Source organism: Simochromis diagramma, unplaced genomic scaffold (genome assembly GCF_900408965.1).
Source record: "Simochromis diagramma unplaced genomic scaffold, fSimDia1.1 OVJJ01000361.1, whole genome shotgun sequence".
Classification (NCBI taxonomy): domain Eukaryota; kingdom Metazoa; phylum Chordata; class Actinopteri; order Cichliformes; family Cichlidae; genus Simochromis; species Simochromis diagramma.
This window is the reverse complement of record NW_024386860.1, coordinates 19440858-19468371: the sequence shown is the minus strand read 5'-3', so window position 1 is coordinate 19468371 and position 27514 is coordinate 19440858. Positions and strand designations below refer to the sequence as shown.

General features: G+C 44.5%; 1 protein-coding gene across 1 annotated transcript; it reads left to right on the top strand.

The window, feature by feature from the left end:
- On the top strand, positions 1–27514 carry LOC120733031 (GON-4-like protein). Its single transcript, XM_040031029.1, has 25 exons — positions 1–229; positions 1041–1182; positions 5109–5242; positions 5329–5403; positions 5507–5551; positions 5621–5653; positions 5749–5847; positions 6160–6261; positions 6344–6484; positions 6666–6897; positions 7414–7515; positions 7597–7637; positions 7760–7860; positions 15538–15781; positions 15859–15945; positions 22048–22291; positions 22377–22534; positions 23702–23899; positions 25357–25500; positions 25577–25885; positions 26201–26299; positions 26377–26503; positions 26585–26942; positions 27034–27136; positions 27220–27514. Exons 1-25 carry the CDS (start codon positions 206–208, stop codon positions 27334–27336), a joined length of 3459 nt encoding a protein of 1152 aa, XP_039886963.1. The 5' UTR covers positions 1–205; the 3' UTR covers positions 27337–27514.

Sequence of the window (27514 nt, the reverse complement as noted above, 5' to 3'; positions counted from 1 at the left end):
GCCCGTGATGCCGCCCCGGGCAACCGCCCGTGTCGCCCGTATCGCCCGTATCAAAAACCGCTACTGGCTGATGTGGTGCTTTCGCTCCTCTGTCGCTCCAAAGCCCCGGTCAAGGTCTCGCCCCGGAAGTGGTATTGATGTTGGCGGAACAGAAGCTAAGCTAACAGGCTAACGGAGCAAACATCGGAAGATGAGAGCGTAAAAGATGGCTGTCGGTTTCAGCCTGACGGTGAGTCCTTTCCTTCCGTCCGTGTGATCGGTTCTGTCTCCTGGGCAATGGGTCCCGTTTTATTTATTGATCTTGGAGCAATACGCGCTAAACAAACCATACTGCGCCTGCTCAGTGTGTGAGCTAAGCTAACATTAGCTTTCTCTCTCACACACACACACACAAACACCAACATGTTTATGTTTGCTGAGCAGTTTGAGCTTGAGCTTTAATCGGCTCTGTGTGGATCCACCATAACACCGTGAAGCTCCCGGTAGGTCCCGTGCTGATGCTGGAACTCTGCGGTCCCTGAGTTAGCACAGCGCTGGAGCCCCGGCTCGCCGTAACGTCGACGACCTCATCGGTCACAGTGGTCACACCGTTCCCGGAGAAGCACCGAACTGTAACCTGAATGCTGAGCTTGAGCTTGGTTATTTAGTCTTTTCACGTACTTACTTTAACACACTGTTTTATTTTCACATCTAGCTGTAAATTGTTTAGTTTGGATACTTTATTAGGTAAATCTTGCTAGAGGGACCCTAACCTAACCCTCTGTTTATCAGCAACTATTCGTCTGCCAGCTGACTCCAGCTGTTCAGTGATCACCTGTTTCATCATAAGCTGGCTGTCAAGTTTAAGCCTTTATGCTCAGATTTTATAAAATGATAAACATCTCTGATTGATCAATAGGACATAAGCTGGGTGTGAAGAACATCAGAGTTTAAACCTTCATTCAGATTAAAGAATGTATCAGCAGCTGAAGGTGGAGTTCCTATATTGATAATTTTGTTGATCTCAATCAGTAACGGTCTCATTGCTCTCTGTGTTTCAGACGATGGCGATGCGGCGTATCGCTGAGGAAGATGTCTGTCTTCTGGAGGTCAAATGTTTGAGGACAAACAGAGGGATGGACAGGCAGCTGCAGACAGGACATCCCACTGACACACAAGAAGAGGATGCCACACCTGTCTCAGGTGATGTCATTATATCTAATGGTGTTTAAAAGGAAGGATGAATTCACCAGGGTTGATCATTTTACCACTTTTGAATTCCATGCTATTGTTTTCAGCAGCCCTCCACTTTTATCTGTCACAGTTTACAGACCACCTAAAGACAGTGCTGCTTTTATCAAGGAATTCTCAGAATTTTTAACAAACATACACTCAAAATATAATATGATAATTTTAACCGGTGATTTTAACCTGCACATAGATAATCCTTCTGACCCTGCATCAAAAGAATTCTTAAACATTCTTCACTGTTTGGATTTTACCCAGCACGTCACACAGCCGACTCACAACAGAGGACACACTTTGGATTTGGTCATCACCCATGGGCTGTCCACCAGCGTGTCCTCTGTTGTTGACTTGGCTGTCTCTGACCACTACTGTGTTTTTTTTTTTAACATCACCGGTTTTATTCAGCGGGAGACCTCGGTGCGAACTGTGAGGAGGCGCTATCTAACCTCTGAAGTGGCTGCAAATTTTACCAGGGTTTTAGACGAATGCCCCCCTGTGATTCTACCTGCACCGTGCGATTTGATTTTTAATCATTTCAACAGCAAACTGAAGAAAAGCCTTGACTCCGTTGCTCCACTCACCACCAAAAAGATTAACGTAAAACAGGCATCACCCTGGAGAAACGAAGAAGTCAAAAAACTCAAAAGAAATTGCAGGGCAGCAGAAAGGAGATGGAGGAAAAATAAAAATACTATCAACCATCAAATATTTTACAAGCAACTTAAAATGTACAATAATACACTAAGGAATTCAAGAAATTCATACTTCGCCAAAATAATCAGTAATAACAAAAATAATCCCAAGGTCCTCTTTTCCACCATAGATCATTTATTTAACCCTGATTTTAACAGCTCCCAAAGAACCCCCACAGACTCGCTCTGTGAGCAGTTTGCAGACCACTTCAGGGGAAAAATCAGCGCCATCAGATCTGATATTTTATCTAATCGCGATATGATTGTAAACACATCTGAGGGCTCGATTGTACCTGAGGAGACACTGGACAGCTTTGTCCTGGTTAATGCTGAGAACCTTCAGAAAGTTTTCTCCACAGTGAGACCCACCACATGTCTTTTAGATCCAATCCCCTCTTCACTCTTTAAAACACTTTATGGATTTTTTGAAGCTGAGCTTTTATACATGATGAATTGCTTTCTTCAGTTGGGTGTCTTCCCTGTTGCCTTTAAAACGGCAGCGGTGAGGTCCCTTCTGAAGAAGAGCAATTTGGATTGTAATGATTTTAATAACTACAGACCTGTATCCAACTTACCATTTTTAAGTAAAATCTTAGAAAAACTTGTTTTTACTCAGATTAATGACTTTTTGAATGATAGACAGATCCTGGAGATATTCCAGTCTGGATTCAGGGTGAACCACAGCACAGAGACGGCTCTCCTAAAGGTTTTAACTGATCTTAGATGTAACTGGGACTCCCAAAAGCTCTCAGTCCTGGTGCTGCTGGATCTAAGCGCAGCTTTTGATACAGTAGACCACGCTATTCTTTTAAACAGACTGAAACACATGGTGGGCCTCTCTGGTGCTGTACACAACTGGTTCACTTCCTGTCTCTCAGACAGAACTTTTATGGTGAGTATGGATACATGCTCCTCTAAGATCCATAGAATGACATGTGGTGTGCCTCAAGGGTCGGTTCTAGGCCCTGTACTTTTTAATTTGTATATGCTCCCTCTCGGCGGTGTCATCAGGAGGCATGGAGTGAACTTCCACAGTTACGCTGATGACACGCAGCTGTACATCTCCGTGTCTCCTGATGACACCAGACCAATGGATGCCCTTTTTAACTGTATTCTAGATATAAGATCTTGGATGGCAGAAAACTTATTACAGCTTAACCGGGACAAAGCTGAAGTTTTAATCGTCGGTCCTGAGGCTCAGAGAGAGAAACTCTTGTCTAAATTAGAGGCATTTTCACTATGTCCTTCGCTACAAGTGAAAAACCTGGGTGTTATTTTTGACTCTGAGCTTGGTTTTATCCCACATATTAAACATGCAACCAAAATTGGATTTTATCATCTAAAAAATATAGCCAGAGTCCGCCCTATTCTCTCTCGGGCCAACACAGAGATGTTGATGCATGCTTTTATTACCAGTTGCATTGATTACTGCCCTGCTCTCTGGTCTCCCCAAAAAGAATATTTCAACTTTACAACTTTTGCAAAACTCGGCAGCTCGTGTGCTGACGAAGACCAGAGGGCGGGCCCACATTACACCAGTTTTAGAATCGCTGCACTGGCTCCCCGTGTGTTTCAGGATCGATTTTAAAGTTCTTTTATTGGTTTTTAAATGTCTTACTGGTCTTGGGCCTTCTTATCTCTCAGATCTGCTTTTACCATATAATAATAATAATAATAATGGATTGGATTTATATAGCGCTTTTCAAGGCACCCAAAGCGCTTTACAATGCCACTATTCATTCACTCTCACATTCATACACTGGTGGAGGCAAGCTACGGTTGTAGCCACAGCTGCCCTGGGGCAGACTGACAGAAGCGAGGCTGCCATATCGCGCCATCGGCCCCTCTGGCCAACACCAGTAGGCAAGTAGGGTAAAGTGTCTTGCCCAGGGACACAACGACCAGGACAGAGAGCCCAGGGATCAAACCGGCGACCTTCCGGTTACAGATGCGATTCCCAACCCCCTGAGCCACGGTCGCCCATATGAACCCTTGCGGACCCTGAGGTCCTCTGGTACTGGCCTTTTGATTGTCCCTAAAGTCAGGACACATGCTCACGGAGAGGCAGCTTTTCAGTGGTATGGTCCTCGTCTGTGGAACAGCCTGCCGGAGGAGCTCAGGGCCGCAGAGAACGTACATGTTTTAAGAACAGGCTCAAGACCCACCTTTTTAATTTAGCTTTTACTTAGTGTTTATTTATTTTATGCTTATTTATTCTATCCTGTTATTCTATTATTAATTTAGGTTTTACCTAATATTTATTGATTTTATTCTTATTCATTTTTTAATCTTCTTACTCTATTTATATTTATATTGTATCCCGTTCTTATTTATTTTATCGTTTTACCCTGTATATATCCTATTGTGTCATATCTCCAGTGGAGGGCTTCTTTGCCTCCTTCCTGCTGTGTGCCCAGCCCGGAGGCTGCGGTCTGTGACCGGCTCCCGGTGCAGACGGCTCCCTGTTATTATATATCGGGTGGCTGTAGCTCAGGTGGCAGAGCAGATCAGCCACTAATCAGAAGGTCGGTGGTTCGATCCCAGGCTGCCTCCTGGCTGCATGCCAAATATCCTTGGGCAAGATACTAGCCCCATGTTTGCCTACTGGTGGTGGTCAGAGGGCCCGGTGGCGCCAGTGTCCGGCAGCCTCGCCTCTGTCAGTGCGCCCCAGGGCAGCTGTGGCTACAATGTAGCTTGCTATCGCCAGTGTGTGAATGGGTGGATGACTGAATGTACTGTAAAGCGCTAGAAAAGCGCTATACAAATGCAGGCCATTTACCATAGTGTTTCCTCACTTGGCTCATGCGTACCCAGCCCAATTTTACTCTTTAAGTGTGGGTGTGTGGGGGGGGTGGATATGTGTGTGTGTGTGTGTGTGTGTGTGGGGGGGGTATGTGTGTATTCACATCGTTTATGTTAATGAGAGTGTGGGGAGTGAGTTGGAGGGTGGGGTGGGCTGCTTTTAACCATGTAATGCACTTTGTGCTACATTTCCTTTTGTATGAAAAGTGCTTTATAAATAAAGATTGATTGATTGATTGATCTGATTGGCTGGTTCAGTCTGTGTGCAGGCCGCATTTGATCTGCACAGGGGAGGGTTACAGGGAGTTACCCTCCCTCTGTGCTGTGTAAAGATCAGCTAAAGGAGGCAGAGCTAGCGTTTGTTCACACCCGGACTTTCCTGTTCAGGTGGGCGGATGATGGGAGAGAGAGCGGTCACCGTCGAGACTAGCGATGATGAACTGGGACGACTGGATATTGACCTGGACAGGAAGTCCAAACAGCTGAACCTGACATCCAGCAACGTGCGCGCCATCCTGCACGTGAGCAGCACGCCACCACACACACACACACACACACACACTTTAACGCACACTAACACATACACTCAGACATGTGTGTGTTTCAGGAGGTGATCACTGATGAGCGTGTGGTTGCCATGATGAAAGCGGCAATCAGAGACACTCAGGACCTCCCCATGTTTGTGAGTTTGTTCACCTGTTGGTGTCTACCTGTATCTATCAGGCATTTGTTGCTTTTTTCTGTATGTATGTAAAATACATATCTTTCTGCCTGTCTCTCATCAGGAGCCAAAGATCTGGACTCGGTCCAGACTCAAACAGAGCCTTCAGGTGAGTCCAGCATCCCACAATCTTCTCTGACAGTTTACCTGTGAGCCTGACCTGTGTGTCTGCTTTCAGCCTGTGAACCGGGGTCTGTCTGCAGTGAACAAGGTAAACTCATCAGCCTGTGTTCAGATGTTTTAAGTTGGATTTGAAATGTTGTCAGTTTCAGTGACGCTTTACCCTCGTACCTGTCTGTCCCGCAGGCCCCTCAGTTTATTGACATTGAACTTGAGGATAATGAAGACTCATCTGATGAAGAGTATTGTCCTGATGAAGAAGAGGAGGAAGATACAACTGAGGAGGTGAGTCTTTAACCTTTCGCCTTGCTGCTGTCCTCAGGAAACTGACCTCACTGTGCAGTCATGATGTCACACATGTGACATCCAGGTTATCAGTAAGAGACACTAATCCAAACTCTGAGAACCAGAAACAGGATGAAGAGCACCTGTGCAGTCTCACCTGCAGCAGGTGACTCTGACACTCTGTGAGGCCTCATTTCTCGCTCAAACATGATGCCACATACAAACACACACACACACTCACTCGGAGTGTCAGAACTTGCATAAATGAAAATTTCAGGACTTCCGTCTGTACAAACCTTTTCATCTTGACAGACATTCCTCAGTGATGCTGACAGCTTGGCTTCACCTCCCAGAATGCACCTGGGCTCCCAGAACAAGTCTCCAACACACCTGAGGATGGACAGCTCCCTGCAGGTTTGCTGATGTCTGACCACCACAAAGTGGTACAGTGACCTCTGACCCTGCAAGCTGCTCTGACCTCTGGCTTATTGCTTAGAGATATGAAGGAAACCCGCATGACCAGATGAGTTCCACCTGCGCGCCTCAGCTCCTCCCTCCTCCTGAATCGTCCTTCCTGGAGAGACTCAAGGCTGTTGATGAGGAGTTGGACTGCAGCCCCTCCTACACCTACAGTCAGGTAACATATCTAACCAGGCAACACCAGGGAACAGCATATCAAACTCTTTTTAAACACTTCCTGTTACTGAAGGACCTGTGTGATATCAGACTTTGTGTTCTCACCTTATTAAAAGGATGGGGGGTAAATACCTGTGATGTGTCCCGTCTGGTTTGATCTTGCACCTGTGTGTGTGTTTCAGTCTCTGGACAGGAAATCTGATGTTGATGGTGGCGTTGATAATGGCTCCAGCAGTTTGGCGTACCGCACACGCTCCAAGCATCCTCTGGTAGACGTACCTCTGGGTCAGCTGGAGGCGGAGCTTCTGCCTCCTGACATAACGGCCGACATGTACGATGAAAGCACTGCCCAGCGGGAGGAGGACCGCCATTGGGCAAAGTGGCTGCAGGGCCTAATGGCCCCCGACTTTGAAGGTTAGAGGTCATGATGGCGCTGGCTGCTCGAGGCTTCAAATTTTAAATGTGGTGGGGTGGCTGTAGCTCAGGAGGTAAAACAGGTTACCTACTGATTGGTTGGTGGTTTTATCCTTGCCTCCTCCAGTCTGCATGTCAAGTATCCTAACCCCAAGTTGCTCTCCGATGCATCCATTGTAGTGTGTGAATGTCGTTAGAAAGCACTCAGTTTAGACAAAGTCCTTGCGAGAATGGGTGTGATTGGGTGAATGTGGCATGTTGCATAAAGAGCTTCGAGTACTCCGGGAGAGTAGAAAAGCACTATATAAGAATCAGTCCATTTACCAATTGTGAACCTGTTTTTTTTTTTTTTTTTTTAAAAATCAAGCTGCTGAAGCATGCTGATGGTGAACATCCAGGATTGGACAAACTTTATTGATATGTCGTAAATGGAAAACAAGCTCAGAAAAATGTTTTTGAGTTGAAAAGGAAGGTTATGGTTTTGTCTAACGGCAAACAGCTGATGTTTGTTTTCAGAAGAGGCCGAAGATGACGACGACCCCGAGTACAACTTCCCAGAGGACCTGGATGAACCCGACCTGGAGGACTACAGGACGGACCGGGCTGTGCAGATCACCAGTAAGTGATGTGCAGTTAGGAGGAGGCGGAGCTTTGAGAGTGTCAGAATCCTCACTGTGAATTCTGCGTCCTGTTTTTCAGAGAAGGAAGTAAATGAGCTGCTAGAAGAACTCTTTGAAACTGTGAGTTCTTATTTTGTTTCCGCAAATTTGACTCGATGCCACTTTACACTCACAGGATTAGTCTTTAACGTCAGTATGTGGGCGAAGCTTCAAACTTTTTCTTGTTTTCCTCTCCTCTGCAGCTCCAGGAAGAAGAAGAGGTGGTGGCTGAGGAGGAGGAGCATGAGGAAGAGGAGCCCCCGTCACAGACTGGCCCTAAGTTCAACGTGCCACAGGCTTTACGGTACTGATAGTTGCATCCCAGTGCATGATGCTCAGCTTAGAAACATACAAACACATGTTAAAAAACACAGTATTTAAATTTTTTTTTAAAATATCACCACAATCGCATCACCCATGGAAACATCTGGAGCTTCATGAAACCACAGAGAGAAGCAGCTGGAGTCTGATGTTTAGAACATCTGGCAGCAGCTGCTCTCTCCGGGGCGATCGTGGCTCAAGAGTTTGGAGTTCGCCTTGTAAGTGGAAGGTTGCCAGTTCGAGCCCTGGCTTGGACAGTCTCGGGCGTTGTGTCCTTGGGCAAGACACTTCACCCGTTGCCTGCTGGTGGTGGTCAGAGGGTCCGGTGGCGCCAGTGTCCGGCAGCCTCGCCTCTGTCAGTGCGCCCCAGGGTGGCTGTGGCTACAATGTAGCTTACCAGTGTGTGAATGTGTGTGTGAATGGGTGGATGACTGAATGTGTAAAGCGCTTTGGGGTCCTTAGGGACTAGTAAAGCGCTATACAAATACAGGCCATTTACCATTTATTTGTTCGTGAGTAAATCGGTTTGGCTGAGATTAAAGTTATTAGATTAGATAAAATAAAACTTTACTAATCCCCCGGGTTTTTTTCACACAGCTGAATAAACGTCAGACAGAAAACAGGAAAAATTAAACAGAAGTGTGAGATGGTCGAGAGTTTACACCAGTGTCCTGTTATATTTTAGATAGCAAGGAGCAGACGGTTGAGTTTATTAAACTCCATCGAGACAGCAGTGACGCTAATCTGAAGGCTAGACCGTCCCATACCCAGGAGTATCGGAGCAGTTGAGTTGCATTTTTTCTAAACACCGGGTCTCTGTGGCTTTTAAACCCCAAAACATGCTGCGCCAAAAATTGGTCCACCCCAAGGATCGGGTCCCCCGACACAAACAGTAACATAGTGTGCGCTGTTAAGTGCAGGAGGATTGCCAGGATTTATACATCGGGGAAACCAAACAACCTCTGGCTAAGAGGATGGCACAACACAGAAGAGCTACCTCATCAGGCCAGGACTCTGCAGTCTATTTACACTTACAGGCCAGTTGACACTCTTTCAATGATGATGTACATATCCTGGACGGGGAGGAACGCTGGTTTGAGCGTGGAGTCAAGGAGGCCATTTACATGAAAAGGGAAAGACCATCTCTGAATCAAGGAGGGGGCCTAAGGTTACATCTGTCACTTGAATCTGCATCATAATCTTCTCCCTGGTCACATGGTGAGATATCCATGAGACGCCTTTTCTTTAGTTTCATCCTAAAAAAGAAAACGAAAATAGTTATATTACAGGAGTTCTAAACAAAATGTGTTGTGCTAGGTGTTTTTAAATCAAAAGCGGAAAAACTTGCCTCTTTGTGAACATGAGCCCACAACTGTTTCCTCCTCATAAAATTTTCAGACCCTGGAAGCAGGTCCCTTAAATCATCCCTACTGAGGGTGTGGAGCAAGACCTCATCTATGTTGGCAGCTGTAAATAAAAGTCAGTAACTGTCAGAAATGTAAAAGTTGTACATCTCTTTAAATGTATACATTTCACTGTTCAAAAAAGGAAACTATTCCAAATGGTCATTTTGTCAAATACATTTAAATGTAATTAAATATATTATTGATCTGACAACATAAAACTGATTCTATGTAGGATCACTGTCAGTGTGTGCAACACAAAATTCATTTAGACATTAATTTGCATAAATATGCATATGCTTGGCCTACCATTTAGAACCGACAGGCTGCAATTATCCAAACCCTCCATGATTTTCTGGTGTAGCTTTTGTCAGAACTTTCCCCTGAGGAGAACTAAAACTAATAATGCCCAACTGCTTGTCAAATCATTCAACAAATGATCAAAGCTCAGATTAGGCCACTTCATCCAAAAAAAAACTGCTACCTCAGTTCAGCAAGGTTAAAGTGACCTGATTTATATTAATAGTTTACAACATAAATAATTCGAAGTAAGTTCACATCTCCAACTTACAATAGTTTTTATGATTAATCATAATCTGTCGGAAATGAAGCTTAAAGTAAATCTATAGGTAAAGATGTCGTTCATGAATGTGCATTATTTTATTCCCTTGTGTTATCTTTAATTTCATCACCCAAACTGGACTTGCAAATAAAATTTGAATAAACTCATGTTGGTTAAATGTAATTTTGGTCATAAAACCGTTAACTCTTGATGACTTAAGTAAATCCTCATTTAAATTAAATATAGATCTGTCCAACACCCCTGTCTTTTTCCATAACAAAAAAAATTTAAGCAGCAGAGAACTCTGGATGTAAGCCGACAGTTTGACTGGTGCTGGAGCGGCAGGCTTAAGTTATCCTTAAGTGAATTTGAAAACAGCGTTGTAAAGTTACAAGCCCGATTGTGAGATTTGTCTCAAACCAGTATCGGTCCTCCCAAGTTGCACACACAAACACACCAAGCACAGTGCAGACAGAAAGTGCGCGGCTTAAGAAGGGAAAAAAAACCACACTGCAGCTTTTTATTCTCCGTGGGTGGGACACCCAAAACGGACTTTTGCAAAGGCGGATATCAACTGTAGTTCTTTTGTCGTATAGCTATGTTAAGTATATTGAACACGAAACTAAATTTACCCAACTAGCACCATTAATAACTTTAAACTCTCACTCATAGCTGGACTGGCCATCGGGCATACCGGGCATTTGCCCGGTGGGCCGCTGGCGATTTTTTGTTTTTATGGGCCGATGGATTATTATTTTTTTTTTTTTTTTTTAAGGAAGGGTATATATAATGAAAGGTGTTGGATTGGCCAATTGGTCATGATCGACTCTGGGCTGGACCAATTACAGCCGAGGAGGCCGGATGCACCCGCCCCCTTGTTTAGCAATCGTGTGATTTTTGCGCATTGCATGCCGGGAACTCGTGGCAAAACAATCCAAGTACCGCATCAAATGCAAGCATTTGCAGCACCGCAAAACGTTCATTCTCCGGTTCCAATACCTTCTTGTTTTTTCTTTGCCGCACAAAAAAGGAATGTACAAAACAAAAGGAGAACAATGCCGGTCCGTACAAAGACAGACTCGACGAAAAGACAAAGAAAAGATACGAGGAAAAAATCAAAGGTGTGAAAGGGTTAGACCCTTATGAGCACATAGAGGGACAAAAGACGTTAGCGTGCTGCCCAACTTTCACCACGCTCATATTTATAATTATACGGTTCTTGGAGTGAGTGCATACACTCATGAAGTTTAGTAACTTCAGGTCACTGCAACAAGCCCAGGTACAGTTTACCGACGGATGGGTACAGGACCTTGAAACGCACCGTGTAGAACTGAAAGACCATCGTACGAACAAAGGTAAGTTTACCAGTCTCACAAATCGTCGTCATAAATACACATTCGTTAACCGTTTATTAATATAACCTTTGAGCTCAACGGTAATTAATTAGTAGTGGAAATAATTTCTGGTTCATTACAGAAATGTAGCAGTGACAATAATATTGTATGCTGTAATTGTACTGGACAATTAGTGATACAAAACAACTGTTTTATCCTGTGAATAAAAGTATATGTTTTTGTCAATGTACCATGGTAATAACAGAAGTGAAACGCAATATTGTGTCAGGACAATTCACTATTTATGCACAATAAACAAAGGAGCATAGCGCGACAATTTCTGTTCAGCGCCAGACTTGCTTGTAACCTATATCACCAATTATGTTAAGAAAAATGAAGTATTAACTACTACAAAACACTGACCTTTGTGGGAATGCTTGGAGCAGACTAACATGTGAGCTGGAGTGTTCTGGGACGTTATATTTGGTATATCCAGACCATCCGTCGGCTCTTACTTCGGAAACATGGCTTAAAACATTTCTCTTCAACGACGTAATCCGATTAAAAAAAAAACGATCGGCTTCCCGTGGCTGTCATGCGACCGGCTGTTGCAGTTAATAATACAACAGCTTCTTGCCATTTTTTGTGTTTCTTTTTATCGCTGTGTAACTGAGTTCAATTGAAAGCCTGCGTGCGCTAGTACCTCTTGCCACAAGTTCCCAGAATCCTTTGCGGTTTTACCCCTGAATGACGTCACATTTTCAATCTTTATCCTGGTGGGCCGGTCTCTAGTCAAAATGCCCGGGCCGATTTTTTTGTCCCAGTCCAGCCTTGCTCTCACTGCATGCTAACAATTCAGCAAACTGTATGAACTAAGCTAGCTAGCTGGATGGCAGTTTTGGCTAACTACCCATTGGTAGTCAGCCAAATATTAGACCTGATAATACTGCCTCGGTAAAACTTAATATTTGACCACGACTGATGTTACTACAGTAAGTCAAAGCTAAAAGAACCCGAAATGTTTGTAAGCAAAAGTTAATTACCTTAACAGAATCCAGTCCGAACCTGCTCCCTCGTGTCCTTCACTCCGATTCAAACAGTGAGATAATGGACAGAGCCACTTGAGGGCAGCCAGGGGGGAGGTAGTGTTACACATTTTCGTCTGTGTAAAGCTTAGCTTGTAAAACGTGAACATAACATGCATAATGAACTGGCATTAAAAAAAACAAATTTTAACAAATAACCCATCAATTATTATGACTGTGGTAGTCGTCTTTACAATCAAATTACTACACAAGTTAAATGCAGACTTGGTATAAACCACCCCTTCAGACTTTGTATTGACCTCTACTATTCTGCCCGCCAAGAACTTCTTTCAGGTCTTTTTCCCAAACAAGATGGCGTGTTGGAGGTGTGGGATTTGTTGTGTTTTTGTTGCCTTAACATTAAAGTCTCTTTTGAGCCATATTAGTACAATTCATAGCCGTAGTCCAGACGTTCGTGTGATATGTGGCATTGATGGTTGTACGGAGGAATACAGGAACCTAGGAACCTATCCTAGTGCTAATACGTTATTTAACTTTTTAATATAAACTAGACTATGGAACACCAAAGTGTTAAAAATGTGTCATTTAAATTTTATTTTACATTATGTATTTTTATAATATTTTATTAAATATTTATTTCACTATGATTTTTTTTTTTTTTTGTAATAATAGAAACATTTTGAGACACTTTCATTTTAAGCAGCTCTTTAAGCAGCAGCCAATGAGCGTTCAGGTCCCACCCACTGACCCTGATTGCCTGACTAAGAAATTCAGTTGTTAAATGACCTGAAATAAATACACCATTATGAAACAAAAACAGACTTTGGGGAAAAAGACATTTTGGAATATAAACTGATTGAATTTAATAAAATGTCTCAAAAATGTTCTATAATTCATAAAAAAAAAGATTTACTGCTACTTTAGCTTCAAGTGACAACAGACTCAAACAGTCCTCTGGACAAATGCTTATATTGATCAAGATTTTGCCATTCTTATTGGACAGTGTTGTAGAGAAAAATCCCTTTATCCAGTTTATTTTGGATTTAATTGAAATTGTTAAAATACTTTTTGCCCCAGTTGTGTCTTTACAAACTGTGTCCAAACTAAAAAAAAATGATAGAAGATCATCTTAATCAATTCAGGCAACTGTTCCCAGAAAACAATGTAATCCCAAAGCAACATTACATGCTGCATCTTCTCTCTCAGATTATTGCCCTGGGACCTGTAATACGTCTAAACACAGTTTTTTTTTTTTTTTTGTTTTTTGTTTTTTGTTTTTTTAGAACAATGGTCAGCCAACATAAACTTTAAGAATGTGTGCAAGTCTCTTGTAAACCACAATCAACTGCTGGAGTGTTGTCTAAGTGAAGCAGGAACTGAGCATCCGATATTTGTAAATGAGAAAGAACTAGGTCCTGTATCAGAGGTTGCTAATATGGAGCATTTGCAATCAAAGGTTGTAGATTTTGGGGGGATTGAAGATGCTATACATCATGCTGTTAGAGTAAAGTGGCTTATTTTGCATGGTAACAAATACATCTGTGACAGGTCTCTTATACTCATTTCAGAAAATGGTTTAAACACTATCTTTGGACTTAAAAACCTGAAATAAATATACCTTCAAATGATTGACTTTCTTATTTCAAGGAAAAAGGTGAATATTTCTAATTTTGAGATAATTTTTTTTGTTTTACACTCTATCTAAAAGCTATTTTTGCTTGAAATAAATGTAAAATGGTTCATTTTTAGATATACAGACTAAATAAGAAAAAAAGTAATATATACTTGAAACAAGTCTAATCATCTAACACATGAGACTGGAAACTAGCTTGTAATGTTCAAAACAAGATGGACAAGATAATCTGGCTAAATTTAAGACAATAAATCTTGTTAAGCTACAAGGAATTTGCAGTGTATCAGGGAAGTCTCTATTAATCAATTACAAATGATATACATGCTCTTTTTCTTTCAGAAACTTGGCTAGATGGAAATTCACAACAAACTGTATTAATAGAGACTTGCCCAACTGATTATCACTTCATTAGTGAGACCAGAAAAAAACAAAAGAGGTGGTGGTCTTGCTGCAATCTTTCACCAATCACTAAACTTCAAAAAGGTATCGCTAGGTGAGTTCAGCACCTAATTTAATCATGTAAAGCACCTTGAATTGCCTTGTGCTGAAAGTGTACTATACAAATAAAATTGCCTTGCCTAATCGCGAGCCAAGGTGTGAAAACGGGTGTGGGTCACAATCAGCCAGGGTTTCGGGTGAGCTCATTGTGAAACCTGACCCCACCCTATCATCTGATTTCCTGAGGTCAGATGGCCCAGGGGGTGAGTGGGCGTTAAGGCGTCTGGGAAGGATCTCAGAACTGGATTATAGATGGCAGACAGTTGGTGTCGTAAACCACCGCCTCTGTTCAAAGATGGTCGCTCACAGGGGACATAAATGGCTTCTTTCAAATCCTCTTTCAAACCATCTGTCCTCTCTGTCCAAAATGTAAACGTTGGCATCCTCAAAAGAGTGACCTTTGACCTTTAGATGCAGGTGGACTGCTGAGTTTTGTCCTGTGGAGGTGGCTCTTCTATGTTGTGCCATGCGCTGGTGAAGTGGCTGTTTGGTCTCTCCGATGTAGGTAGAGGATCATCAGGGGGTCCTTTTGTCCCTCTTTGGGGGAAACTCCCACTGGGTTTAAATCTGGGACTCCCCACTATTTGACCCTTAGAACTGAAGAAGCTTGTTGGATGAGAGGTGAAACGTCTTCAAGCAACTTAAAGAAGTCCAGACGCTTTTCTTTCCAAGCTTCTTAGACTACAATGACCTGGATTACTGAGAACCTTCACAGGCTTTATGCCCTGTGCTTATCTTCAAAGTCATGCTGCTCTGTTGTATGTTAATTGCCCCTTGGGGATAAATAAAGTTTTTCTGATTCTGACTCTGTATCATTGATGTCAAGATTATATGATGTAAAGGTGGTTTCATCATAGTTGCTGTGATCTGAACATGTATGAAGAGACTTCAAGGCATGAGGTGAACACCTGTGCACACACACACACACAGGAGTGGCGCACGGTGCTGCCTCCCGTTGGGACGGCACAGCAGAGAAGTGCTGTGGCTGTTTGGGTCGGGAGGAAGACTAGTGTCCTCTGCTGCTGCTTCTTCACACAGATCTTGTGAAGAAGAGTCACGCTGAGAGGAAACAATTTGTCTATGATGCTCCACCTACTTACACGTGAAATACTCGGTGGCTAAGTATCAGACTTCAGAATATGTGATACATGCTCGCTTACAGTGTCTCCATTTGCTGCCCGTAGCTTTGAGGCACCGTTAGCCAACATGCTAACAGAGCGGCGGCAGACGGTCAGAAAGCAGTACGAAGCTCAGCAGCAGCGGAGAGCCTTGCAGGACACGACCAATCACCTCTCCTCAACTCTGAAGGACACACCCACCCAACCTCACAATACCATTGCTTCTGTCTTAGTGCTGCCGCGTCGCATTGGCCCCTCCCTCCAACTGGACCACACCCAGAAACTGCAGCTACAGCACCAGCTGCAGCAGGTATGGAAGGTTACCTGTCTCACCCACTTATTCTCCAGGTGTGTTTGCCTGATATCATGTGACCCTTTCTCTCCTAGCATGTGCAACTGCTGACACAGGTTCACCTGCTGAGTCGCCACATTGCTGCCCTGAATCATGAAGCCTCCATCACCAAACGCTACCTGGTCAGTAAACACTTCTCAATTATACCTACAATAGCTGAACAGGGCAAGTGGGCACTTACCTGGTGGGCGTTTCCTCAGCTCTTGAACTTATTACTTGTTATTAATCTCTGTCTCTATTCCACGGCATGTCTTTATCCTGTCTTCCTTCTCTCACCCCCAATCGGTCACAGTAAATGGCCCCGCCCCTTTCTGAGCCTGGTTCTGCCGGAGGCTTCTTTCTGTCAAAGGGGAGTTTTTCCCTCCCACTGTCGCCAAAGTTCTTGCTCATAGGGGGTCATATGTTGGGTTTTTTTCTCTATTATTGTATGGTCTACCTTACAGTTGCGGCTGGGTGTCGTTACTGATTTCTACTGATTTTCTATTCGATTCAGACTCAGTCTGAAATATTATAACTCTGATCATCTATCAGCACATATCCATATTTTGTATCTATAAAACAAAGCTGACACTGTGAGACTTCATCAGAGGTGTGACCATCACAGCAGACGTCTTTGTGTCTGAAGCAGGTGTTCCTGTCCTGGCTTTTTATAGCAGAGAACCTTAAAAATATTCTGCAGTCGATCAAAAACTGAAGAAAACCATGAATCAACATGTGAACATGACCTGATGCTGCTGGAGTGAAGCAGAGTCACAGAGGTTTGATCACAGCTGAGCAATCATTGAAGTCTAAATGTCTTCAGTTTAAACAGCAGAAATGAGGCTTTGCTGTCAGAGGACGACAGCACCGAGCACAGTAGCAGAGCGTGATAAGCAGAGAATAATGCAGAAAACAGAGATTTGATGGTAAACTTGTCTCTGAGTGGACTGAGGGAGAGAGAGCTGTGCGGGGAGTGAAACAGCCAAAGTCAGAGAGAATCCATGACGATGTTTCTCAAACGTGAAGTTTGAGCTTCTTTGGCTGCTGGTTCAGTCAGTTTTGGTCAGAGAGACGAAACCTGCAGAATCTGTGTGTTTCAGCCCCAACGGTGCGTCTGTGGACGATCCACGCTCTGTGTTTCTGCTCTCATCTCCTGTTTGAGCTGATTCTGGAATTTCTGATAAAATACATTTATATTTAACAATCGATTCAGGATTTTAAAGAATCGAGATCGCTTTATTCAGACTAAAATAGATTTGAATCAGGAAATTCATTATTTTTTTTAAACCCAGTCCTTACAGTTTAAAGCGCCTTGAGGCGACTTGTTGCTGTGTGAATAAGATGAAACTGAACCAGCACTAATGAGCACCTCCACTATCAGGAGGAGCTGCAGCACTTCGCCCACCATCAGGAGCAAGGCTGCGCCTTCAGCTGTTTCAGGGCATGTAACCTGCAGGGTGCACTGGATCTCCTGCACGAGGTGGAGCAGAGGGACGAGCCTCCACCTGCTCCTCCCACTCGAGCCTCCAGACGCTGGCTCCCCCAGATGACTCCTGCAACCAACAGTAAGGGCAAGCTACCTGTCAGCCATGTTTGATGCACCAAACAGATCCAGGTTCAGATTCTTGTTCTGGTTCTGTTTAGGTCTTGCCTTCCCTCTGCTGCCTGCCGACACCGCCTGGCTGTTCGCCACACGACCCGTGTTCCTATACCCAGAACTACTTCCTGTCTGTAGCCTAGACCCCGCCCTCCACAGCAGGAACCTGAGAACATTATACACGCCAGGAGAGGATTGGTAAAACACACACACTTCCTACATTTTATTTTTTCACATGCACTTTGTGTAAATTTATGGCTTCTGTTCTTCGTTGAACTCAGTAAAAACATATTTCCCATCATGCCTCTGTGCAGTCTCATCGTTCTCGGCCTGAAACACTTCGAGGGAGCATTTCAGTCCGACGAGCTTATCAGTTCATACCTGCTCTGTAAGAGTCGATGGAACTTCAGGAAGCACGTCAGAGAGATGAGCAGCCCAAGAGCACCTGACAATGTCATCAAGGTGACATCAGAGTGACCTCACTATGCACCGTGTGACATCATTAGCGAACGTTACATTTCAAATGAATGACTCGGGGCCCAACTTCGTGGTTCTTTTCAGACATTTGTGACGAAGGGCGTCGTCCCGCCGCTGCCACTCGCCTGCAGCAGAGTCCAGCAGGAGGACCAGCGCCCCCCGGTGGACAGAGATGGTGAAAACATGCCAAACTGGCTCAAGGTTTGAACAGCTAATCCCGATCGTGATCCAGATCCACACCTATAATAGAATATAATAGAATTCCCCTTTATTGTGTGGCTCTGTCTACATCCATTCAGACCCAGGTACAAATCTGCTGGGAGCAAAATTTGCCGGTTTAGTTTTTGAAAGGACCAGTTTGAACCTGCTAGCCAATTCCAATCTAAAGTTTTTCTTTAAGCGTGACCTATTGATTCAGATTTTGTGTCTCAGAACTATAACAAAAAGAAACTTTGTGTAGTTTCATGTGCTGCTATACGAGTATTGCTCAAACATCATAATCTGAGGCACAGATTGTTATCCCATTATTCTCGTCTGCAGAACAGTCGCCCAAGCATCCAGAAGACCCGCTCAGATGCCCGTTACCCCTCCTGGCTTCCTCCAGGCTGCACTCTCAGGCTCCACCCCAATTATATCAACAGGTACCGCCCCCGCCCCCGCCCCCACAGGCGCGTCTTCACACTGGCTCATAATGAATCTCTGCTGCCACTCGCCAAAGCACAGGAAGATCTGCCGGTGGAGCCACACGGAGAGAAACAGGTGGACATGCGCTTTTTACCTGTTTCAGGCGTCACGTTATTTTCTGCCCCCACTGCTGTGTCAGGAGCCCTACCATTGGCACCAGCTTCTATCTCTGGAGCGGTCCCACTGACTGCTGCTCATCCAGGCCCCGCCCACCCCTGTGTGTGCCAAGGTGATGCAGTCCTACCTTCCTATTGGCCAAAATACACCACATACCGTGTCTGCACAGGAGAGCCCCACCCCCTCGACACTTCTACTGCCCATTCCCTCTCTCACAAGTCCTAGCACTGCAAACACACTGAAGCCGGGCTGCCTCCTCCTCCAGATGGTGTGGACTCCCCCAGCTCCTCCCACCTCCCCCCAAAATGTTTTGGAGCATCACATCCACGGGCCAATCAATGGGCAGCAGGAAGAGGTCTTTTCTAAGCAGGAAAAGCTAAATCAGGAAGAGGAGAGCATGGTCTTGGTATCAACACTCAGCCTGACGTCATGTACAGGAGATGTGGAAGAAGAGGAGAGGCGGGAGGAGCAGAGACAGGAACAGGAGGAAAAGGCAATTGTTGTTGGTGTCAGTTTGAATGGAGGAGAAAACAATGGTCAGGAGCAGGAGCAGTGGGGACGGGGAGGAGAGGGGGGAGAAGGAGGCGAAGCAGGTGAGAATGAGCAGGGTGGAGGGGAAGAGGAAGGGAGACAGAGGGAGGAGAGGAGTGGAGCGAGAGACGACGGTGGAGGGAAGGATAAGGACGAAGATCAGGACCGGCATGGAGATGATGATGATGATGAGGACTTTGATGACCTCACACAGGATGAAGATGAGGAAGAAGTGATGTCATCAGCATCAGAGGAGTCTGTTCTGTCGGTTCCAGAGTTACAGGTAGATAGAAAGTCTACCTTAAAAGTTTCCACCTTTTGCGATTTAGTGGTGTTGTTTATGCTCATTAATGGCTACGTACCGCAGGCCTTCATGTTGGCAGTAATTAAACCACTACTCACGCTAAATCACAGCAACAGTCACCTTAAGGCGCTTATTATCGTAAGGTAGACCCTACAATCGTACTTGTTATTAATCTCTGTCTCGCTTCCACAGCATGTCTTTATCCTGTCTTCCTTCTCTCACCCCAACCAATCACAGCAGATGGCCCCGCCCCTCCCTGAGCCTGGTTCTGCTGGAGGTTTCTTCCCGTTAAAAGGGAGTTTTTCCTTCCCACTGTCGCCAAAGTGCTTGCTCACAGGGGGTCATATGATTGTTGGGTTTTCTCTGTATGTATTATTGTAGGGTCTACCTTACAATATAAAGCGCCTTGAGGCAGCTGTTGTTGTGATTTGGTGATGTTTAAATAAAAGTGAAACGGGTTTTATTGCCGGCCTCCTCATTGGTCAGAAGTTGCCTCTGATCATGTATTTTTACTCCGACACAGAGAGAAAAGTTCAGGTTTGAGGAAACAAAGACTAAAGATTTTCTCATGTTTTTGTGTCTGAGGCAGAAATTGAAGCTGAATAGAAAACATTTTTAAAATTTCTTTCCTTTCAGTAGAAGCTCATCAGCACAAACAGCTGCTGAAATGATAGACAGAGACTTTATTGATCCTAAAATGGACATTTGTGTTACAGCCAGTGTTGGGCAAGTTACTTTGAAAAAGTAATTAGTTATAGTTACTAGTTAATTCTTCAAAAAAGTAACTGAGTTACAATATTCTAAAAGTAATTAATTACTTGAAAAGTAACTATTGCGTTACTTTAAAAAACGTTTAACCCTCTGGGGTCCAGGGTGTAATTGACCATTTTTAACTACTTTTGATTTTCCCTCCACATTTCACCTTTAAAAACTCTTTACTTTGCCTTGTTTGGTATCGTCCTTTTCAGCACAACCTCACGTGTCTGAATTTACAGTTGTGTTTTCATTTTGACTACTGTATTAACACAATTGATCTAAAATCAGACAAAAAACATAAAATCAGAGTAGAAAAAGTGATATTTTCACTGTAACAACCACAAACATGTTTAATGAATCATATTTCATAACTTTAAATGCAAATATAAATTGCCAATTTTAAAATCATATGCACAAGTTTTGCAAACAAAGTTATTTGCAGCCATTTACCTTTTACCTTGATTTTTTTAATAACCATTTCAAACTATTTAGAGAACAATCAGCTGTTCTTCAATAAGATGCCACACAAATTATTTGTGCCTCTCCAAAACAATAATTTCTGTCCACTATAAAGGAGAACATCACAGCCTGATACCTGCAGGTCTGACAGCAGCAGGTGTGTCACTCCTGTTTCTACCTGGAGACAGCAGTCGCCTCATTGTTCTGACACACAACACAACACTATCCACAACACTACACACTAACTACACACTCCAAACACGCTAATCTCTCACATCTCAAAACTCTCTCTCTTTTTCTGCTCTCTCGCTCTCTCGTCGTCACTCCTAAAACTTTCCCTGTTTTTTTTTTTTTGTTTGTTTGTTTTTGTTTTTTTTGCTCATAAGCAGAGAGCGCTCGCTGCGCTGTCCTTAGACAGTAAACGTGACGAAACTATTGAGGAAAAACACGCGTATATATTGTTTATCATGACTCTGGTTTTACGTGGCCTATCAACACAGTTTATAAACTGGTATATGTCACCTTGTTGCTTTGTCTTTAAGTGGTCATGTGATTGGCTTACCACGACTACTTTATTCTTCCTCAGTCAAACAGCAGCACTCATGCGATTGTTTTGCCCCCTGAGCTCCAGGTGTTGTGCCAGAAAGTGATCGTCGGGCAGAAAGTGATCACCGTCCGCGGGAGCGCGCAGCTGCTTAAAGCTGTAGCGTCCAGATTACTTACAGCTACTTCCGTGCAGCTGATATAAGATGCGGTAAGCTGAACACAGCTTCAACCGTCTGTTTGTTGACAAATAGTAACGGACTGCGCCGCATTTTCTTGTTAGTAACTGTAACGGCGTTGTAACGATAGGGATAGTAATTAGTTAGATTACTCATCACTGAAAAAAGTAACGCCGTTAGCAACGCCGTTACTTGTAACGCCATTATAACCATCACTGGTTACAGCAGCATGATCAAGTTTAAGTAAGAGTAGGATGATGCTCAGGGGGTTTGAGAACAGTGTTTCTGAGAAAAACATCACCAAACCCTTGGCTGGGTTTGAATCCAGAGGACACAGTCTGAAGAAACATGAACGTTAATGAAGACCAGTTTGGTCTTTAAAGTAAACCAAAACAAACTGAAGGACAGACGTCTTCAGGGAGACGTTTGTGAATGATTGGTATTCACTGATTTAGATATTGGTAACTCTCGGCAGTGAAATCTGTTTTCACGAGGGGGCGTTTGGATTTGTTTAAAAATATTAAAAGCACGGCTGAAAAGAAAAGTTATGCTGATGAGGTGCCGAGGGTTTGGATAATCTCTGACCTTTGACCTTTAGGAGACAATGAAGCAGCTGACGTGGCTTGCGGCGGAGCAGCGGCTCTGTACAGATGGCGACTCAGAGGAGGAGCACTCTCCCACCTCTCCTGGGTCGCAGGAGGAGGAAGAGGAAGAGGAGGAGGGGCCAAAAGGAGAGGACTCAGGGGAGGGGCGGAGCAAAAAAGCGGGTTTAGACGAGGAGACGCCGTCCAGAGAGCGGACGCCTGGAGGAGTAGGGGGGCGATGTCCCGGACGAGGACGAGGTGGGTCTGCGTCTGAACACCGTTTAAAACACTCACCATCTGTGACCGAATACTTCCTGTTTCTTATTTTCTGTCATCTCTGCAGGCCGAAGCCAACCTCATCGTGGCCTCAGGAGGAGCCGTCAGGAGCGCCACAGCAAAGATGGCGCCAAACTGCTGCTGCTGTATGACGAAAACATCCTGGACAACGACCCGCACAGAGAGAGCAAAGACATGGCGTTCGCACAGAGTTACCTCAGCAGGGTGAGCAATGGACGTTAAATTGTCCCGCTGTTTGCTGAGCTCCCGTCTTTGCACACGTGGTCTCTCCAGACGCTGACATCATCGCCTCCGAACCTCCTTTCAGTTTCCTGCGTTTCTTGTGATAAATGAGAAAACGTTCGTGGCTACTCCTCCAGCAGGATTGGTCAGATTTTAGTGAATGATCACTTGATAGGTCTCCACCCACCCCTCCACCATGTGGGAGGTAGAGCAGGTCAACTACTGATTGGAACGTTGGTGGATCGCTGGCTCCTCCAGTCTGCATGCCAGATATCCTTGTGCAAGATATTGATGTTCTCCGATGCATCTGTCGGAGTGTGAATGTCGTTAGAAAAGCACTCAGTTTAGAGTCAGTGCCTATCAGAATGTGAATGTGTTGTATAGAGCGCTTTGAGTACTCCAGGAGAGTAGAAAAGCGCTATATAAGAATCAGTCAATTTACCACACGCTGTGCTCGTGGTCATGTTTGTGGTTTCACCTGTGAATCATCACCTGGATGAGAACGTCATTGATGTTCAGCTGCTTTTGCTTCGGCACATAAACGGTGCAACGTGTCCGGTCTTCCCTTCGGGCTCTTTGGTTCGTGTTTGCATGGATTATTGTTAGCATTGTAATCTCTGAGGATCATAAACAACAGCATCGTTAATGACTCCCGCATCGCGTCTCCCGGGATCTGTGTCTAGCTTTCGTTGTTCTGTGTGTTAGGAGCTAGGAGGAGTGACCACAGCAGCACGACGTCTTGGGGTGAATGAGAGGGAAAGATTGATGGGGCAATGTAAGTGGAATGTAGTGCCGCCACACGGACACTGGAGGGCAGTAAAAGTAAGATAAGATAACCTTTATTAGTCCCACACGTAGGAAATTTTTTTGTTACAGCAGAAAGTGGACAGTGCAAAGTTACATAGAAAAATTAGAAAAACTGTGGAATAAGATGGTGGTGGAGTTGGTGTTTCCTTTAATCGCTTGGATGGCGTAAAAAAAAAGAAGTGACATCTGATTTTACAGGTGTGGCGTGGCGTGGCGCTCGTTCGAGTTCGTACAGTCTGTACGAGGGGGCCGGTCTTCACTTTGTTTGTTTTTATGGTAACAGTAATCACCATCTCTCCTTAGAACATGTGGGCTCATGATGTTCCTCCTGTGTGTCGACAGGTGCGTGAGGCACTGCATGATGTACCTGAGCAGGTGGAGGAGTTTGTGTCTCTGCTGAGTGAGTTTGAGCAGGTGGGAGATGGACAGGAAGTGATGCAGCTGTTCAGGAAACTGCGCTGCATCCTGGGAAACCGGACAGACCTCCTCCAAGACTTCGCCGCTTTTCTGCATCCTGACCAGGCGCTGCTGTGTGGACTGGTGAGCAGCTCGTGTGGTTTTTATCATTGGAGTTAAACTCGCTGGTTTTCCTGTTGATGACAGCCCAAGGTGTTCTGTATCAACTCTGGTAAAAAAAAAAAAAAAAAAAAAATCCACGCTTCGTACTGATGTCCACAATTCCTTTTTTATTTCCTCTCACAATCATGGAGCACCATGAAAACTAGAAGCAAGTAAAATAATACCATTGGCACATACAACATCTGTTTCAGACACTTATGTCTTTTAACAAAGTGCACAAGTGCTTAACAATTTAACAAGCATAATTTTACCGTGTACGCTTTGTAAACCAGCAGTAGAAAAGTTGAAGAGCCCTAAAAGTCCGTCTTGTCTCTGCCGCTCACAACTTGTTGTTCCTGTGACTCCGGAGGAGGTGACTACTCCACAATCATGTTCACAGAAACTTTCTTTTGTAAGAAAAAATGTATCACTGGACTCAAAGATGATCCTTTTCCACTGTAAGTGTACACAAACATGAATACTAAATAAAGCAAAACAATATAACGATCTCAGGCGCTGGCTTCTGGTGTTGTCATGGCAACCCACACAATTGCATTTCAGCATCAACTACATGTTCATTAAGTTTCCTCATAAAGGCTCCAAGTGATGAATTCAAAATGTGTTTTTACAAATCTCTAATCCCTAAAGCTCCGACTAAAGTTAAAGTCAGCCTCAGCCAATCACAGAGCCCCTCATGTGAGAACCTGTTAGGAGGCTGAAGAGTTTCCTAATGAGAGGAGAGAACAGCTGAAGGATGACACTCCTTTTATCTCCATGTTCACAAAGGGCAGATTTTCTTTAGAGAATCATTGATCACAGGGCTTAAATCTGGGACTCTCCACATTTGACTCTTAGAACTGAAGAAGCTTCTCGGATGAGAGGTGAAATGTCTTCAAGCAACTTAAAGAAGTCCAGACGCTTTTCTTTCAAAGCTCCTTAGACAAGAATCATCGATCGTTTTCTTTTTTTAAGGTGTACTGATTGATTTAGCTCATACAGCAAAGCATTCCACCTTAAGAGTTGCCGTAGCTGCCAGCAGGACAGTGAATGTCTGTAGAGGCTGACGCAACTGCTTCCTCTGTACAGGCCGCCATGCTCGAGCACGTTTGGACTGCGCCCATCTGTTCGGGCGAGCTGGGGCATGAGTGCACGCACTCAGTCTGCCATCGTGCAGTTACAGATGGCGTTCCAGCATTAGAACAAAGCACTATGGATTCTTAAACAGGAAGTAAAAAAAACTGCATGTCAGCGGTGTGCTGCAGAACTTGAGTGGCGCAGTTTGAATAAACAAACGTCCCCGTGCCTCATTTCATGTGCTCCGTGCAAGTATCCGTATCACTGCAGCTTTTTAGCTTAGTAACAACGAGTTCACGTCATGCCTCCGTCCATTCGCAGGTCACAAGAATTTAACGGTGTTTTCACTCTTCATGCTTCTGCAGTTCGACGAGCAGCAGGCGTTTGAGCGCAGCCGCCGTTTCCTTCGACAGCTGGAGATCAGCTTTGGAGACAATCCGTCGCATTACCAGAAGATCATCAAAGCTCTGCAGATAGGCCAGGACCTCACTCCCACCAGCGTCCACGAGGTACGAGGTCTTTGAACCAGATTAACCAGACAGGTGGAACTAACCTGTGCTAATCTCAGCTGTTTCATGTTTTCAGCTCAAAGCTCAGATGTCTATGCTGCTCAAAGGCCACACCCATTTACAAGCTGAATTCTGGGTGTTTTTTGACAAGCTCCGCCCACCTCCAGCGCATCCTGGACAGTTTGAAGAAACCCATTGGCCAGAAGATGGAGGCGGCGGGTTGGAAGGTGGAGAGGGCGTCAGCCAAAATTCAGGAGGCGGGGCCAGTGGCGGGTTTGAGGAGGTGACGTTGCCAGAACTAGAAGAGGAAGAGGAGGGACATAAGATCCAACCAATGACAAACCGGCGTCAGAGAAGGAAGATGGACTCTCACAGAAACTACAAGGTCTGAAGGGGGTCAGATTATTTCCTGTCTTTGCTCCTTTTTATCAATCTTTTAGGGGAGAGCTGTACTCCAGGTCGTTTGTAGAAAAACACAATCCACAGCGTTCCAAAGTCAGATTCCACGTCTGTTTTTTTTGGAAATCTGGATCCGTTATGACTCCAGATCTTTTGGAAGTCGGGATCCAGGATTGTTTGCTTATTTCTGCTGACGTCCTGTCACAATGAGCAGCTGTGTTTTCAGCCCTGTGATTGGTCAGATTTACATTGTTACTGTTTTCAACCCTGTGATTGGACAGATTTACACTATTCTTTGCAGGGCTGTGATTGGTCCGATAAAGACTGGGCCTGCCCTTGTCGTGATTCAAAGATCCAGAAACACAAGAGGAAAGGATGCACCCGCTGCCATGGCAATAAGGTATGTCTGTATGTTTCACCAGGGGTGAAACGCGTAGAAAGAATTACACCTGAATTACCTGTTCATCTCTCCTCTAGACCTCAGGGGGCGTGTCCAGGGCCATGAAGAGTCTGGACCCACTCTACTCTCAGATAAGTGCTACCCATGATGAACCAGCTAACAAAGACCTGGACCTGAAGGGGGGCGACGACAGTCCCCTGCCAGGTATGTCACACGATCCTCTGTTGGTCCTTTAGCAGACAGGTGTGTGTTTGCTTTAAATAACTTTATTGTTTGTGTTGACAGATCGGTGTGATGCATCATGGGAAGGCTCGTTTCCACTGGCTGATACAAAAGAGGAGGAAGAGGAAGAGGAGGGCGAGGAAGAAGAGGAGGAGAGGAAAAAGGAACAGAGCCCAGCAGCAAAGAGGAGCAGGAGAGAGGAGACACTGCAACCGCCACCTGTGACCCTCTCCATCACCTCTACCTGCACCTCCACGATCTCTACTTCCTCCTCTGTAGCTCCGCCCTCCACTACAGCTTCCTCCACGTCTGCAGCCTTCTGCACTCCTCCTCGGTTAGCTCCTCTTCCTCCTGACCTCCCTGTCTGTGCCAAAAACATTTCTCTGACTGCGAGCGGGGAGAAAGTGATCCTGTGGACAAGGTACTTTCTTTCACCTCGACGAAGGAAAGGTGATTAGGAAAAGGAGTTAGGAGGCACCTATGGAAGGCCTGACTGTTTGTTTATTTTTCAGAGAAGCAGACCGGGTCATCTTGAAGACATGTCAGCAAGAAGGAGCCAATCAGAACACATTTCAGGCCATTTCCAGCCTGCTCGGCAACAAGACTCCCAGCGAGGTGATTGGCTGTTCAGTGTTCTTCCAGCATGATTGGTCGGTTTGTCAACTGCTCACTTTATTAACTTCTTGTCGTGTCTTCAGGTGTCCCGCAGGTTTCGGGATTTGATGCATTTGTTTCGGACAGCAGCACGTCAGACCAGCTCAGAGGATGAAGCCCCGCCCATTGAGACAGAAGCAGCCAATGAAACGGAAGACTGATATTAACCAGTCAGAAGATCTTATCCAATGAAAAAGCAACGCGTCTTTTATTAAAAATAAAAGAAAGCAAACACTGATGTGTTTACTGTCCATAAAAAATCTGTAAATATTACCGTTCAGAAGATTTAATATTATGTTGTCTTTTTGTTTTTTAAGTCAATAAAGAAGTTTTCCATGA